Below are 17,500 nucleotides of genomic sequence, written 5' to 3'. Positions count from 1 at the left end.
TAAGAGGTGTAATAAGGACAGTGAACATTTGGATGAGGTAAGGTTCTTGTCTGAACATTTTATTAAAATTTCATATAAAAGACTGCGGTGATGACCCATTTAAATTCTGAAAGCTAGTAGGCATAGTAACTCAGATGTGGTACTGTAAGTATCCTTTTTTACATATCCTTTTTTTAAAGAAAAATTAGGAGCAAAGCCAAAGAAAATTTAACTAATGCCTTGTAAGGTAAGGATGATGTGATTTCCCAGTTGTATTATTACTTTACATTTTATTTCACAGCTGACCTTTTTTTTTATTTTAGAATGTATATGTAGCTGCATTTTATATTTAATGCTACTTTCTATGAAGATAGACTTTTAATCAAGATTCATGAATCGTTGTTTTAAAAGGGTCGATATAACTGCCCACTTAACAAGTTACCAAAAATAGGCAGACAGGCAGAAGTATCCTATTTTTGGCACACACGGTTTATATGTATTAAGTAATCTATACATCAGAAACAGGGCAATACATTCTTTCCTTGTTTTACAGTTGAAAAGTCTCTCACACACACACACACACACACACACACGCACACTCACGCACACACACACACACACACACACACACACACACACACACACACACACACACACACTCTCTCTCTCTCTCTCTCTCCCTTTCTCTGTGTTAGAGTGGACCATACACGCCTTGAAATCTGTAGGTTCTTAACAACATACAACATTAGCTGTTGGTTTGAAGGTGAAGTTAATGCAGTTGCTTACAATGATGTCACAATGAATAGCCATGTAGACTGATCATAATGAGGTAACATGAAGCAATCCTCACCATACTACTGAAGACAAATATGTCACCAGCCTGTGTGTTTTAGTTTTGTGAGAACACATACAAAGTGTTCCATATGTTATCAGATTCAGTTGCTCTAAGTTATATATTGTATAACTATTGCATACATTCCATGGAGTCTCACATCACTGTACTGCAGTCAAGTATTGCCTGCCCTTTGGGGCTTATTGTTAGATCATGTTTAAAAAAAAAAATCACGAATGAAAACTTGAAATTGCACCACCGCATTAATGCCCTTAAATTGAAGGGCTAAGTCCATGGTGGTAACTAAAATTTATTCTGTTTAATTTATACTTTAGAAATTATTTTCTTAACTTTCAGCATTTGCTTGTAGGAAACTTACTAGTTTTTAGACTGAAAAAGAGAATAGTGCCTCACCAATTATCAGGCCTCAGTAAGGTAATAAATACAATATCATGTAGGATAGTGATTCTGAAAACTCACTTCACCATATGAATGAGGAATTGCAGTGATAAAATGAAATACTTATGCATACCAATCATTTTACTTTCCCCATCCAAGGTCCAGCATCAAGCAATGGACAATTATGCATAAAACCCCAGTACTGGGGACTGACATTATGTGGTTATTAGTCTGAACAAAAGAAGATCCTTCACATCATCTTGAAGGAGGTGAAATCAGTATATAGAACAAGGATAGTTTTCCAAAAGTATTTTTAGCCAGCATACTTTTAAACCATTACAAACAGCACCATTGTTCGAATGATCACTGCTGTAGTAGCTGTAGCTTTATGGGTTATATCCTGCATAGGATATAACACCTGGCCAGCTTACAAAGCTTCAGGGCACCTTCCAAGTGCTCAAACTGTGAGTCAGCTCAAGCTGACAAAAAAGACATGTTTATGTACCAAGCCCTTCAGAGATTTTATACAAACAGAGAGAGAAAGGGCAATGCTAGGAACAACAAAAAATAAAAGTCCACAACCTAGCATTAACAATAGTACACCAAAAAATGTGGGGGGGAGTGGCGGCTTCAGCTTTGATCACTCAGATGTATACTGTTATTGTAAGAATACTTAGACAACTATATTGTGTTCATCATACTGATCACTGCTGCAGTAGCCTTAGCTGTATGGGTGGATTACCCTAGTTTACAACATTTGGGAGGTGGAAGGAAAAAAGTCCAGGAGACCCTGGAGAATGGTCCTAGCAAATTCTGATTTAGACTTACAGAAGGAATCAAGCTTATAGTACTTTCTAAAAGTATGTACAGAGGACCAAGTTTCTAACTTCTATAATACTTCTAGAATCTAACCATTTCCAAAAAGCCGTAGATAATGTCAAGGCCTTGGTAAAGTGGGCCTTAACTCTGCTTGGAATACTTTCATTGTGGTGAGTATAACAAAAGGTAATAGCCTTAGAAAACCATTTGGAAATAGTCTGTTTTTGACACAGGCTGTCCCTTCTTCTTCTTCTTACCTTCACAAGAAATCAACAAGTGATCCAATGATCTGAAAGATTTAGTTTTGTCAAGATAGTGCCTAAGGTGTCTGTGGTCATCCAAGGTATGGAGTATCCATTTTCTGTCATTTTTTGGTTCAGGGAGGAAAATAGGGAGATGGATACTTTGGCTTAAAGTAAACTCAGATACCAATTTAGGCATAAAAGAAAGATTAGTTCTAAAAGAAATCCTGTCTCTGTGGAAAATGAGATAGAGTTGACACAACATAACAGCATGCCACTTAGATACTCTTCTTGCAGAGGTCAGAGTAATCAGTAAAACTATTTTCCATGTTAAGAACCTCAGGTTAGCCAGATTAAGTTGTTCAAAAGAAGCGTTAGCATCTGTAACGCAAAATTAAGTTCCCAAGGAAGGGCCACTGGCTTTCTTGGAAGCCTGTTATGCAAAACCTGTTTTGAAATTATTTTGGTATGAGAATATATTAAAAGAGGAGGATCCATGAGCACACATGCTGAAATGGCTGATAAATGAACCTTGACGAAGAAGTAAGAAAGGCCATAGGATAGTAATCTTTCATACAGTACTGCTCTTTATCACTGTCACAGAGGCCACTCAGTTCTACCAGATATTTGTTTGGAAAATCTACACCTTCCAAAAGAATTATGGTAGTGCTTGAGATTCCACACAGTGTTATGATTTTTAACTGTGACCTGTGTTGAAGAAGACAACATAAGTATAATGTAAGTAATCTATGGCTAGTCACTGTAAAAGTAAAGGTACCCTCCATCTGTCCCTAAAGGGGTCATACATAGTGTTATAAAGTGCAACAAATCAAATAAATAACAAAGAGATTTACCTGTTAATCTTGAGTCAAGAATAACACTTCAGGGTCTGCAAAGCAGTCCCTTTATTATAACGAAACAAACCACAGTGCTGGGAGACTGCCTTCACAAAAATTTCCAAATCAGTCTCCCCGAGTAGAAGAAACATACAGCTTATACAGTATTTTTTATCAGCTACATGCATGCAGAATTCTGATGTTACATATTAATTAATAAATCAATACATTTAAAAATATTATATGCCATCATGGTTTTCGCTTAGAGCTTCACATGAACATGTGACAAATAGGTCTCTCTAAAGCATAGACCATCTGGGTTCAGGAATCTGCCCTCTGACCTTGAACTATTTAGCACCAACATACATTATAGGATCATAGGAGGTTACTAGGCTAATGGCCCTGGGGCCTTTACAAGCCTAGCCAAGAGTTTATCCCCAAAAAAGAAACCTCAGTCAGCACCTGTCACCTTTGTCAATGTGGAACCCCTGGGACATATTTATGGTTTCCCATCCACTCATTAAGGTTGTGCTTGAAGTGGGTCAGTGAGGTACTTTGTTTGACATGTATGGGAAGTCTATTCCAGAGATGGGGCAGCCTCTGGGAGACAAACCAGTCTCTCCAGCAGGTTTGGCTGATGTTGCATTTTAGATTTATTCCTATCAAGCAGGTAATGTGCAAGGAGTTAGACTTATGGATATGGAGCATCTTTAGTAGAGCAGAGTCTGATATTGCCTTGTAGATGAGAGACAGATCACCTCTGATCAATCTGTATGATACTGAACAGGGTGATAATGATTTGAGCCTGTTTGCATAGGGCAGGTTTTGGTGGCCATGGATTCTCTTTGTGAGGTATTTCTGTAGCCTTTCCAGTTGGTGCAGTTGTTTGGAGAGGTACATACCAAATGCGGCATTATACTCAATTATAGGTATTATAAGGGAGGAGTATAGAGAGGTAATAAGCTCCTTTTTTCTGGATGTAATCCCTTTACTTATGAGATGAACCAAGTGAAAGGCTTTTCTGACCGCTGCCGTCACATGATGGTCGAATGTAAGATTGTTGTCAACCTGAGTATCCAGGTCTCTCACCACAGGTTGTATGCTTAGGGGGTTGCTGTTTATGTTGTAATCAGTAGGAGCCATGCTTTAGCTGAATGGAATGACAATACATTTCTTTGTGTTTAACTTAAGGCCATGACTTTGGCACCAGTTATTTGTAGCTGTGAGACCCTCTTCAGTATGTTAACATCATTTGGAAAGTCATTGACGTCACCCAACTTACAGTCATCCATAAATCATCCACAGGCCCTTTGTCTTTGTTTGGAAGTCTGAGAAGTAGATGCCAAACAGTAGGGATCCCAGGACAGATCCCTGGGGAACACAACTAGTGGTAGGTCTGCTGCTGGAGGTCGTGACACCTATTTTGACCTTGTGGGTAGTTTCTGTGAGCCATTTGGCCACCCATCTGACAAGATTGTGTTAGCTTTTCGATAATGCCTGAGTGGGTTATTGTGTTAAAGGCCTTTGTCAGGTCAAGGTAACCTGTATGTACTGACTTTTTCTCATCCAGGGCCTTGGTGACAGTCTCAAAGAAGTCATCTGGGTTCAATAGGCAAGATCTGCCATGATGAATCAGAATTGGGTGTGGTCAAGTGCTTGGAGATTGCCTATGTCCTTGTCTATAAGATCCATAATAATACGCTCCATGGCTTTACAGATCAAGCTTGTAAAGCTAATGGGATGATAGTTTCCCGGGTCAGTAGTGTCACCACCTTTGTGCAAGGGGATGGCAGTGGCGGTTCTCGACTCTGCTGGAATGAAGCCTGTATTTAGGCTGTGGTTGAATAGGGTAGTCAGTGGAGAAGCTAGTTCTTGCTGGAGATGGTGTAGAGTACAGCCTGGGATACTATCAGGTCCCATGGAAGCTGTGTTCTTTGCCTTGGATAGGGCCTTTAACAGTTGATCTACAGAGGTGTGAGATATGGACAAGTATCAGGGATGTTGACTGGGCCTTTGGGAGGGGCAATAAGGGGGTGAAGTTTGCACTGAACCTATCAGCTAGCAGGTTGGCTAAGTCAGCAGGATCAGTGTAAGTGGTACCATTAAGTTCATAGGTTCATAGGTTCATACTAGGCTATCTGCCCGAGGGCATTTACAAGCCTAGCCCATAGTTTTGTGGCTTACGCCACCCCTTTAGTATGGGGAACTATACCCATTATTTTGCTGTGCCTCTGTCGAGCAGTGACACTGAGGTAATCCCTGGGGTATATCTGCGATCTCCCATCCATTGGTCAAGATTTCTCTTGAACAAGGCCAGCGAGGTGCTCTGCCTCACATATACCGGGATTTTATTCCACAGCATAGGGAGTCTTTGGGTGATGAATCTATCCCTCCAGCATGTCCTATTAATAGCCGTGTCGAGGTTTAAGTCTCCGACCCTTGTGGCTCTGATGGATCTAGATTCTTTGAGGTGAAGCATATTCATCAAATCTGGGTTTGACATGGCCGTGTATGTTAGGCAAAGGTCACCTCTGAGCAAGCGTGCGACTGAATAGAGCTGGAGTTCTTTCAGTCGGGCAGCATAGGACAGATGTTTGAGACCCTTTATCCTTTTGGTGAGGAACTTTTGTGGCCTCTCCAGCTGCTGCAAGTGTCGGGTCAGATACATTCGAATGGGGCATTGTACTCAATCATTGGTTTGATGAGTGATGAGTATAGGGAGACTATGACCTCCCTTGATCTAGATGAGAATCCCTTCATGATAAGGTGGGCAATGTAGAAGGTCTTCCTAACTACTTTAGCTACATGGGTGTCGAATGACAGACTACTATCAACCTGGGTCCCCAGGTCCCTGATAACTTCTTCTGTGCTCAGTGGATTGCCACCTATTTGGTAGCTAGGGGTAACCTTGTTTTTCCCGAAGGGTATGACTATGCATTTTTGGCATTTAACTTTAGGCCATGGCTCTGGCACCAGTTATCCGTTTCTGTGAGACCCTTCTGAAGAATATCTGTGTCAGATGTGTTTTCTACTATGGCCCAGTTTGCAGTCATCTGCAAACTTTGTCAGCCATAACCCTCCTGTGTTTGCTTGTACTGGAAAAGTAGATGCCAAACAAGAGTGGGCCCAGGACTGAGCCCTGTGGTACACCACTTGTGACAGGCTTTGAGTCTGACACGGCGCCAGCAACTCTGACCCTGTGGGTTCTGTCACTCAGCCAGTTTGCAACCCATCTTGTGATGTATGGGTTAACATTTAAGCTGATGAGTTTTTCAATGATACCCGAGTGGGGTATTGTATCGAAGGCCTTCGCCAGATCGAGGTAGGCTGTATGGACTGCCTTTCCCTCATCAATGGCTTTGGTGACTGTTTGAAAAAGTCAACCAAGTTTAGAAGGCATGATCTGCCTTTGACAAAGCCAAACTGGGATGGATCCAAAGTCTGCAAATTCCCTATGTCTTTATTTATGAGGTCCATTATGATCCTCTCCATGGCTTTGCAGATAAGGCTTGTCAAGCTAATGGGCGGTAATTTCCAGGGTCGGTGGAGGCACCGCCTTTGTGAAGTGGGACCACAGTTGCAGTGCGCCACTCCCTGGGTACGTATCCAGAGGTAAGACTATGATTAAACAGCTGTCCTAGCTGTGGGTTTAATTCCTCATTGAGTTCGTGGAGCACACAGCCAGGGACACCATCAGGTCCCATGGATGCTGTGTTTTTGCTTTGGAGAGAGCAGTTCTCACTTGGGCGTTGGAGATGTTTGGGGGCTGCAATCGCTTGGTATAGATATCTCTCCTTTTGGGGAGGGGAGAAGTTTGCACTGAACCTGTCAGCCAGTATGTTGGCAATGTCTGTAGGATCAGTAATCTTCACATCATTTTGAACTAGTTCTGAGCATATCTGGGAGTTTCCTCCCAGGTTTCTAACATAGCTAAAGAAGGCCTTATGATTGTCTTTTGAGTCTTTAGCTATTTTTCTCTCAAAATTTGCTTTGGATGATTTTATGAGAGCTCTTAGTTTTTTACTTATAGTGATCAAGGGTGTCTTACCTTTTAAGGATTTTGCTCTATCTTGTAGTAGCTTCCTCCTTTTGTTGTAGAGTTTGTTTATGGCTGGGGTCCACCAGACTGGACACTTGCCTTTGGTACAAAGAGTCTTTATTTTGCTTGGGATTGCCTTATCCATACAGTCCTGCAGGTGCTGGTAGAAGGCATTTGTAAGTGATTCAGCGGCTTGAGTACTGTTTTCCGCCGGCTCGGGCGCCTTAAAGGAGACCACACTAGTCTTTAGAAGTGTGAAGTCGGCTTTCGAGAAGTTCTTTACTGTGGTCTTTTTTATTTCAGGTGGGGGTGGGATGAGGACCTCCAGCAAGATTAGTTTGTAATCTGATCTCACCAGTGAGGGGTATACTTCCGGTGTTGAACATTGTGCTCCCATGTTCGTGATGATGAGATCAAGTATGTTTTCTCCTCTTGTGGGGATGGTGACTAGTTGTTCCATGGCATTTGAGTTTATGAATTCCAGGAACTTTTGGGCTAGGGTGTTTGGGCTTGAGTAGTGTTCCCAGTCTATATTAGGGTAATTGAAGTCACCTAGTATGATGGTGTTTGGTGATACATTTATCCCCTCTAGTGTTTTCAGGAAGGCCATGTGAGGTTCCTGAGTTTGTGAGGGTGGCCTGTAACATGCTACAATTTGCAGAGCAGTCTTGCCTATGGTTAATTGCACCTGGATGGTCTCCGATGCATCGTGCATTGCCACCAGTCTTGAGGTGTGGGTATCCTTGATGAATATGGATACCCCCCCTCCTTTCTTGGTATTGTCCGGATTTTGAGGCCGGAACGCATGATAAGAGGTAAAACCTGATAGTGCTGGGGTGCTCTCAGGAGCCTTGAACCAGGTTTCTGTCACTGCACAGACATCGATGTTCTCCATACTGAGAAGGGCCTCGAGTGCGTGCATTTTGAGATTTAGACTTCTGGCATTGAGCAGCATTACCCTTAGTTTTTATCCTTTTTTGTGTTCTAGGGTGGTAGGTTTAGAATTTGAGCCTTGCCTAAAAAGGCACTATGGGGTAGCAAGAGCCTTTGCCAATATCCGAATCCCAGGGGTGACAGGTGCAAGCCGTCCCTTAAGCAGCGTGGCTTGTCCAGCATGTCATCCCAGGCAGACAGACATTGGATCCCCTTTGAATGACACCAGAGTTTAAGCCAATTGTTAAAGCTGATCATCTTATCTCTGTATTGTGGCATCATTCTTGGTGAAGGTAGGATACTGCTCAAGGTCAGGGTCATACCTGCCTGGGCTACATAATCAGAGAGCTCCTCAATGTCTCTTTTCATGTAGTCCAAGGAGGTGCGTCTCAGGTCGTTTACACCAGCGTGGACAATGACTGAGTCGTATTTGTACCTGCTGTTGAGAGACCTGAGTGCTTGCGTTATGTGGTGGATTCTAGCGCCCGACAGGCAGCTTACTGTGACCTTCTCCTTACTCAGTCTGGTGAGCGGGGCGTCAGTGTGTCTGACTATGGAGTCACCAATGACTAGTGTGTCTGGCATTGTGTTTGGCCTTAAGGGCTGTGACTGTTTGACACTCTGACTGTGAGGTCTATGTGTTGCAGGTGTTGTGTTCTGAGGTGGTGGTTGTTTGGGTGTCTGCTTTGGTGGCCTCTGCTGTTTTGGAAGATTTTTGATCAGAGCCGCCGAGTATGTCTTTGTGTGTTTATGTGTATGATTTGAGGTTGTGATGGTACTATGTGAGACTGGGTCTATAGTGTGTTTGGTAACCTTCTCCTCCTGACTGGTCTTGCCAGTCCTATGTTGAGAGAGCTCAGCCTCCAGTTTGGCCGTATAGTTGCATCTCTCGCATGTATTTGTGTTTTGTGGGAGGAGGAGAGGGTTGTCTGTGTACATGAGGCAATTGTAACATTGCCACAATATTCCCAGGTTTACCAGCTGAGCAGGAGAGGACACTAGCAACTGATCCCTCGACATGCTAGAAGGACTAGACAAAAAACTTTAAAAGAGATTCCCGGGGGACGTGGGTGACCGAGAAATGGGGGTTTGCCTTTTTGGGGTGCTATCTATAAGAGTGCCGTATCAAGGTAATAAGTACTGTAGGAGCAAGTGCTAGGTTTAACAGATAGAGAAAAGTCTACTTGGAGTCAAGTAGAGATGATCTTTTTAGGTATTAGAGAAAGTGCTAGTAACAGGGATGCTTAAAGGTAAGATTGAAAAGAATGCACTCTGCAGTGAGCACTAGAGAAGTTAGATATGAAAGTAGGTAACTTGAGTTTTACCTGTTTAAAAGTTAAGGTTTAGTGGAGAGTTACTATTTTTAAAACAGCAAGATGGACTGAAAGGGGTGGTTACTTTTGTATTTTGGTACTATGAAATACTGTAGGATGGCCAATAAATTTAAATAATTGAAGGGGTGGGATTTCAAAAGTGATGGTTTTGTGATTACTCACATAAGCCAGTGAAAGTAGAGAGAAATGAGATATATGGTCAGATTAACATAAGAGGCGGGCAACTAGAAAGACAGTGGTATTTAACAAGACAACTTAAATGGGTGGGAGGGAGGGAAAAATTCTGCCTGACTCAGAACAGAGAGAGCTGTGGTCTCTTTTGAAGTTTTAATATGCTGTTAAAACAGAATGCAAGCAAAACACAAGGTAAAGAAAACAAACTACAGTATTCAAAATATAGAAAGGCAATACAGAAATACAAAAATAACAGCAAACTAACCTTTCCTTCACAGCAAAGTGTAGCAGAGTCTGGATGAGCCTTTCTGGTAAAGCTCTGAAATGTTTTAGTTTACTCCTTAAATAGAAATTTTAGTTCCTAGCTCCACCCCCTCTGTTAACAAGTGATTAACCTTAAGTGACCTCTTCTGTCTTATGAATGAGTCCTTAATTAATCAGTTCTTATTTCTGCCTGACTCAGAACAGAGAGAGCTGTGGTCTCTTTTGAAGTTTTAATATGCTGTTAAAACAGAATGCAAGCAAAACACAAGGTAAAGAAAACAAACTACAGTATTCAAAATATAAAAAGGCAATACAGAAATACAAAAAATAACAGCAAACTAACCTTTCCTTCACAGCAAAGTGTAGCAGAGTCTGGATGAGCCTTTCTGGTAAAGCTGGAACAAACTTGGGCTTTGCCTTGGAGGTTCTTAACGTAACTGAAGAATGACTTGTGGTTTCCCTTTGTTTCAGAAGCTATTTTCAACTCATAATTGACTTTGGAGGATTTCACTAGTGATCTAATTTGCTTGTTGTGTCAGAGGAGGGAGTTTTTCCAGTTTGGAATTTGTTACTTTTTACCCTTGGACAACAGTTTCTTCCTTGCAACAACTCATCCCTCAGCCTGTGGAGGCCAGAACTTACAAAAGATTTCCTGACACAATGTTTTATTTTCTTTCCTTCCTTTATTACCATTTGAACCAGATACTTCAAAACATAGTAAACATACCTTAACTGCTTCAGCACTTACTTTTCCAGTCAGTATACTATAATGTGACATTAATGAGAATGCAGTTGTAAAACTCATTTGTGAAGAAAACTGGAAGTTAATTTATACTTTGTGAAGAATAATTATGAGACAATACATTTTCCCTAACAATTCCTCCATTTGGCACTTAGCATTGTCACACAATACATATAATTATATTTTATTTTTTCTTAAAGATAAAATAGGCTTAGGCATCATAGTATTCATCTACAGTGAGTTTTCATTGTCAGATACTTTCATAAATGGCATTTCATGTGCAGGTGAGTTTAGACATTTTGCAATCACAACCCTCAGAAGAGAAAATATCAAAACAATTAAAAGAATAATACCAATTATTTTAATGATACATTGGAATATACTAACTCCCAGTTTAACAAATGCACTGCCCAACCATCCAAAAAGTGTCCATTGTTTTGATGTGCTGACCAGGTCCTTGGCCCTCTGTTCCATGAAATTGGCCAGCTTTTCTCGTTCATCATGATAGTCACTAATATAAGAATAATAATGACTTCCTATGAGGGCACATAACCTTCCTTTTGCAGCAAACATTATGTTGAGTACCAGTCAATTTTGTAACACCACAGTTCGCATTTCAGTCATTTATCAATTTGCCATCCTGATGTGATGGGAAGTACGATTTGCTACCGCCTGAAGAATTTGAGCAAGCATGGTGATTTCAAGCATTGTCCTTTGCACTCCATACACAGGAACAGAGACTGAAAATACTTGCTCTGCCCAGAGGATTGCTTGCATATTTCTCAGTCTACCTGCTGGAGAGTCTCCAAAATGCTGAATAGCAGGAGCAATGTAGCCCACAAAGCAACATCCCTACCAGTTTGTGGACAACCAGGGGTAGGCGCAATCACCGCAAATGTAGTAACAATCCTCTATCATGCCCATGCTGTGCCCCCAGTCATAGCATTTTAGGTGTAAAGGGTTTAGCACACTTTCATGTCTAATGTTGTTACATTTGCTGGTTCCACTGGCACAGTCCCATTTGTGGCATAACGTGTCCCCACAATTTCTGGCTCCAAGCTGAAGAGACACAACCTTTGAAAAATTAGTCACATTAGGTCAAGTTAGACTAATGTCACTAAGATCTTTTGGAAATGTAATGTGTGATGCAGGAACTGGAATCATGGGAATCCCTGCCTTAAAATGATGAGGTATAGGCGAGCACACCTAACAGTTTGTCACATTTAAGTTCACAGCATATTGTTGAAGAACCAACTGGAAACTATTATCTCTTGACCAGTTTACAAAAGGAAACAGCAACAAAAATAAAGCAGAAGCACCTATTGTCACAGAATTCATCATGAATTGCTTTTTGAGTTGATTTTCTCCTTAGTCCTTCACTGGGGCAGATGATTCATCCTTCGACTTCGATCTTCCTTCACTGGCAACGATGATTTGCCTGGGGCCCCCACATGGCAGGTCTTCTTACAGTGAGACAAGTGGATCCAGGTTGGTAGTCCTGCACAGCATATAGCAGTCAGGGTCATTAACAACAACTGGAAAGGGCCTTTCCACCTTGGGCTCAAACAGTTATTTCTCTGGAAAGTTTTCACATAAATCCAATCACCAAGCTGCAGATTGTGACAGGGCTAGTCAGGAGGTTGAGGAAGAGCTTCTTGTACAGTTCTATGATAATACTGCAAAAAATTTATAATACTTTTACAGTAGGATATTATAACATCATCCATTAGAGTTAATTCTTCATTTGACACAGGGGAAAGCTGGAAGGACCATGGGTTTCAATTTCCTTACAGTATTTAATTACTTCTCATACTCATTAATGATAAGGGAAGTGCCTCGGGCCATTTAAGGTTTGTTTCAGTACAAATCTTTGAAATCTTATAGGTTCATAGGTTTGTACTATGCTAGTGGCCCTGGAGCCTTTACAAGCCTAGCCCATAGGATTACCCTGGCATCATGCCACCCAACCTTAGTTCCTAGTGCCTCTGTCGAGTAGAGCCACTGGAGTGATCCACGGGGTGAATTTTCTATTTCCCATCCACTCATCAAGATTTCTCTTGAAGGCCAGTGAGGTGCTCTGCTTGACATGTATGGGAAGTCTATTCCATAGCATGGGCAGTCTTTGGGTTATGAACCTGTCTCTCCAGCATGTTCTGTTGATTGTGGTAATGAGGTTGAGGTCTCTGGAGTGTGTGGTGTGGAGGGATTGGGATTTCTTTAGATGTAGCATTTCTAACAGAGCTGGGTCAGACATGGCTTTGCAAGTCAAGCAAAGATTGCCTCTAAGTAGGTGATATGAGACATATTTGGAGTTTTTTGAGTCTGTCTATATAGGACAAGTGTTTAAGGCCCAGGATCCTCTTTGTGAGATACTTTTGTGGCCTCTCCAGTTGTTGCAGGTGTTTAGTGAGGTACATGCCAAATGGGGATTGTACTCGATGATTGGCCTATTGAGGAAAGAGTAGAGGGAGACAATGACCTCTTTCTTCCTGGATGCAAAACCTTTAGTAATGAGATGCTCCACATAGAAGGACTTTGTGACCACAGTGGCAATGTGATGGTCAAAAGAGAGGTTGCTGTTAACCTGTGTTCCCAGATCTCTTATAATGCCTTCTGTGTTCAGTGGAATACCATCAATGTGGTAATTCTAGGGAACTGGGTTTTTCCCAAGGAGGATAATGACACATTTTGTGGCATTGAGATTAAGGCCATGGTTATGGCACCAGTCGTTGGTTTCATTGAGGCCTTGCTGTAGGACGTCAACATCACTTGGAGAGTTAATAATAGCTCCCAACTTGCAAACATCTGTGAACTTTGTCAGCCAGAGTCCCTTCACATTGGCCTGGACTTCAGAGAAGTAGATACCAAACAGGAGAAGACCCAGGACCAAACCCTGTGGGACTCCACTTGTGACCGGTCAACAGTATGACTTGGAGTCAGCTATTTTCACACTCTGGGTTCTATCTGTGAGGCACCTAGTGATATAGGGTTTGATGCCTAGCTTAGTGAGTTTTTCTATGATTCCTGAGTGGGGAGTGGTATCAAAGGCCTTGGCCGGATCAAGGTAGGCTGTACGAACCACCTTGCCTTCATCCATAGCTCTGATGACTGACTCAAAGAAGTCGACCAAGTTGAGCAGGCATGATCTACCCTTCACAAAAACAAATTGTATAGTGTCCAGAGTTTGGAGATTCCCTATATCCTTGTTTGTTAGGTCCATGATGATGCATTTCATAGCTTTGTATATTAGACACATCAGGCTAATGGGACAATAGTTCCTGGGATCTGTAGTCGCCCCTCCCTTGTGGAGAGGGATGACTGTAGCAGTGTGCCATTCGGTAGGGACAAAGCCTGAGGTGAGGCTGTGATTGAAAAGGAAACACAGGTGAGGTCCCAGTTCACTCTGTAGTTCATGTAGAACACAGCCAGGGATATTGTCAGGTCCCATAGAAGTTGTATTCTTGGCCTTGGACAGTGCTGTTTTAACCTGTGCAGCAGTAATATTGGGTGCCTGGCAATTTACTGGTATTGTGATTGGTCCTTTGGGGGGAGGGGTAAAATCGGCACTGAATCTGTCGGCCAGTATATTGGCGATATCTGTTGGCTTGGTATAGGAATTACCATTGTGCAGAAGCTCAGAGCAAATCTGGGTATTCCCGTGGAGATTCTTTACATAACTATAGAAGGTCTTGTGGTTGTCTTTACTATCAGCTGCAATTCTGTTTTCATAACTAGCTTTAGAGGATTTGATGAGGGATCTCAACCTTTTGTTGAGGCTGATAAGGGAGCTTATCCAGTCTTAGGACTTCACCTTATTCCACATCAGTTTCCTCCTTCTGTTGTAGAGTTTGTTTATGGCAGGGGACCACCAGATTGACTTCCTTTTTTTTGAGGAGAGCTTCTTGGTTCTACTGGGTATGGCGAGATCCATGCATTTGTGTACTGGTTCATACAGTACATTGGTGCATGATTCAGCAGTCATGCAACTATTCTCCATTTGCATGGGTGCCAGGAAGTTATCCACCTCTGTTTTTAGGATCCCAAAGTTAGCTTTGGAGAAGTTTTTCATGGTGGTTACCTTTGTGGGGGGGGGGGGGGGATGTGGATTTCCAAGGTGTTTAGTTTGTGATCGGATCTAACCAGGGAGAAGTTGACTATTGGTGTAAAGTAATGGTCACCCATGTTACTAATGACCAGGTCAAGGATGTTGCTACCTCTAGTGGGGGTAAGAACGAGCTGGTCCAGGGCATTGGAATTAATGAATTCCAGAATGTTGTGCAAGTGTATTGGTACATGAGTAGTTTTACCAGTTAATGGGGGGTAGATGAAGTCACCCAGTATGAGAGTGTTAGGTTGGACCCTAATATTCTCCAGGGTACTTAGGAACGTGGATTGTGAGTCTTGGGACATGGTTGGGGACCTATGGCAGGCTATGACCTGAATTGCTGTCTTACCCAATGTTATCTGCACCTGAAGTATCTCAGATGTGTTATACTGGGCTACCAGTCTGGAGGTGTGCACATCCTTTATGAATATGGAAACACCACCGCCTTTGGAGCTTTGGTCCAAGTTCTGGGGCTGAAAGGTGTGGAATGAGTTATAGCCTGGTGGTGCAGGGGTGCTTTCTGCTGCCTTGAACCAGGTCTCTGTTACAGCACAAATGTCGATGTTTCCATTTTAAGGAGTGCTTCAAGCGAGTGCATTTTGAGACTTAGACTTCTAGCATTGAGCAGCATGACCTCAAATTTGCATTTGTTTGTAGCTGTTACTGTGGTAATTTGGTGTTTGGAACACCGCCTAAAAAAGGCACTATAGGGGTGGCAAGAGCCTTGGCCAGTATCCAGAAGCCCAGGGGTGACAGATACAGGCTATCTGTAGCAAAGCATCGAGGTTTGTCAGTCATGTTATCCCAGGCAGACAGATACTGGATCCCCTTAGAATGACACCAGAAACTTAACCAATTGTTGAAATCAATCATTTTCTGCTTGTATTGTGGTATCATTCTGGGTGATGGTAGGATGCTGCTCAGGGCTAGGGTCATACCCGCCTTGGCTACATAATCCGAGAGCTGATCCATGTATCTTTTCAGGTAGTCCAGGGAGATAGGTCTTAGGTCATTCACACCCACATGTACAATGACAGAGTCATATTTATACCTGTTATTGAGGGACCTGAGTGTGTGCATTATGTGGCAGATCCTGGTGCCTGATAGGCAAATGACTGTTACATTCTCCTTATTCAACCTAGTAAGTGGGACATCAGTGTGCCTCACTATCGAGTCGCATATGACTAGTGTGTTGGGCATGCTGTTTTGCCTTAGGGGCTTTGGTTGAGTAGCACACTGTTTAGGAGAGTTATGTGCCTCATGATTAGTGTTGTGTTGTGGTGGTCAAGTGCATTTCTGTCTTGGAGGTCTCTGCTTTTTGAGTAGATTTTTATTGAGAGCCTCAGCGAAAGTGGGTGTTTGTTTTTTGTTTTTATGTGAAGACAGTGCGGGTGTGCTCTCTGGAGGGCTATGTGTTCCATGTGGTGTGGTGCAAGCGTTGATCTTCTTATTTTGACCAGCTATTCTGGTCTTGGCTGGAGAGTGCGTGGCTTCCAGTTTGGATATATAAGTGCATCTCTCGCAAGTATGAGTGTTGGGAGGTAAGAGGAGATGGTTGTCAGTGTATGAGGCAGTAGTTACATTGCCTTAGGATGCCCATGTTCACCAGGTTAATAGGAGAAAGCACAGGGAACTGACCTTTAGAAATGCCCGGAGGGGTGGATATTAATAATAAGTACTAGAGCTCCTTTCTTTGTAGAACATTTAGGGCTGGTAACACTTTTGTGTGCTACAATAATTGCTACAAGAAGTCTGGTAGAGTGCTAAACTAACAAGCTAGGAAAAGTGCAGGAGAGGAGAGCACTAGCAGATCTAAGGGAAAACTTGAAGAGCAGACTTTGGCACTGCTCAGAAGCTTACAAATAGTCCTGGATATAGCAAATCTGTATCTGGACTAGACTAGTTACAGGAAAAGTGAGAAACAAGTGCAGATGTGGGCTTTTAAACCAGAAAGTTGAAAGAGATGGAAAAAACTGCCCAACCGGCCAATAAGCTACAATTTCTGTGCCAGAAACCACTCCTCTTGTGGTAGATAGGCTACCTAGTGCTTACTCCCAGTGATAAGCTAGAAGGCTTCCCTACAACACAGAAAGGCTTGGGGGGGCTCATAAGCTTACAAACATCTGGACTAGACTAGTTACAGGAAAGGTGGGAAACAAGCGTAGATGTGGGCTTTTAAACCAGAAAGTTGAAAGAGATGGAAAAACTGCACAAACGGTCAGTAAACCTCAATTTCTGGGTCAGAAACCACTCCTGTTGTGGTAGATAGGCTACTTAGTGCTTACCACTCCCACTGATAAGCTAGAAGCCTTCCCTCCAACACAGAAAGGCTTAGGGAGCTCAGAAGCTTACCAACAGTTGTGGATACAGTATATCTGTATATGGACTAGACTAGTTACAGAAAAGGTGGGAAACAAGTGCAAACATGGGCTTTTAAACTAGAAAGTTGAAAGAGATGGAAAAACTGCCCAATTTTTAAGAGTCCTATTAAACCTCTCTACTAGTCCAAAAGATTGTGGATGGTTGGGACAGTGGAGACTCAACTTAGTATTAAAAATGTTATGGTTTACTGTAACTGTGACTTGTGTTGAAGAAAATGACATACGTATGTATAAGAATGCTTACAATAATGTAAGTAATCTATGGCTGGTTACTGTAAAAGTAATGGTATCCTCCAACTGTCCCTAAAGGGGTTGTACATAGTTATACTGTTTAATTAAAATATTAGCCACTTGAGTTTATAAGTAGCCTGCTAATATTATATTTTTATTATAACAGTGAATTATTACATTGTTAAGTCCA

The 17,500-nt window shown here is 42.1% G+C and overlaps 1 protein-coding gene across 1 annotated transcript in view; it reads left to right on the top strand.

Moving 5' to 3' along the window:
- LOC122814331 overlaps positions 1 to 17,500 on the top strand; it is a 336,761-nt gene that overhangs the window by 281,924 nt on the left and 37,337 nt on the right. Inside the window, exon 3 of the mRNA XM_044086917.1 lies at positions 1 to 37. This exon is cut by the window's left edge and continues 7 nt beyond it. Coding sequence (XP_043942852.1) covers positions 1 to 37 — 37 coding nt within the window. The remainder of the gene's footprint in view (positions 38 to 17,500) is intronic.

This window comes from Protopterus annectens, chromosome 10.part0 (assembly GCF_019279795.1).
Source record: "Protopterus annectens isolate FY-2018-M chromosome 10.part0, PAN1.0, whole genome shotgun sequence".
Taxonomy (NCBI): domain Eukaryota; kingdom Metazoa; phylum Chordata; order Ceratodontiformes; family Protopteridae; genus Protopterus; species Protopterus annectens.
Note: the sequence above shows the minus strand (reverse complement) of the source record. Positions and strands in the feature narration are given on the sequence as shown.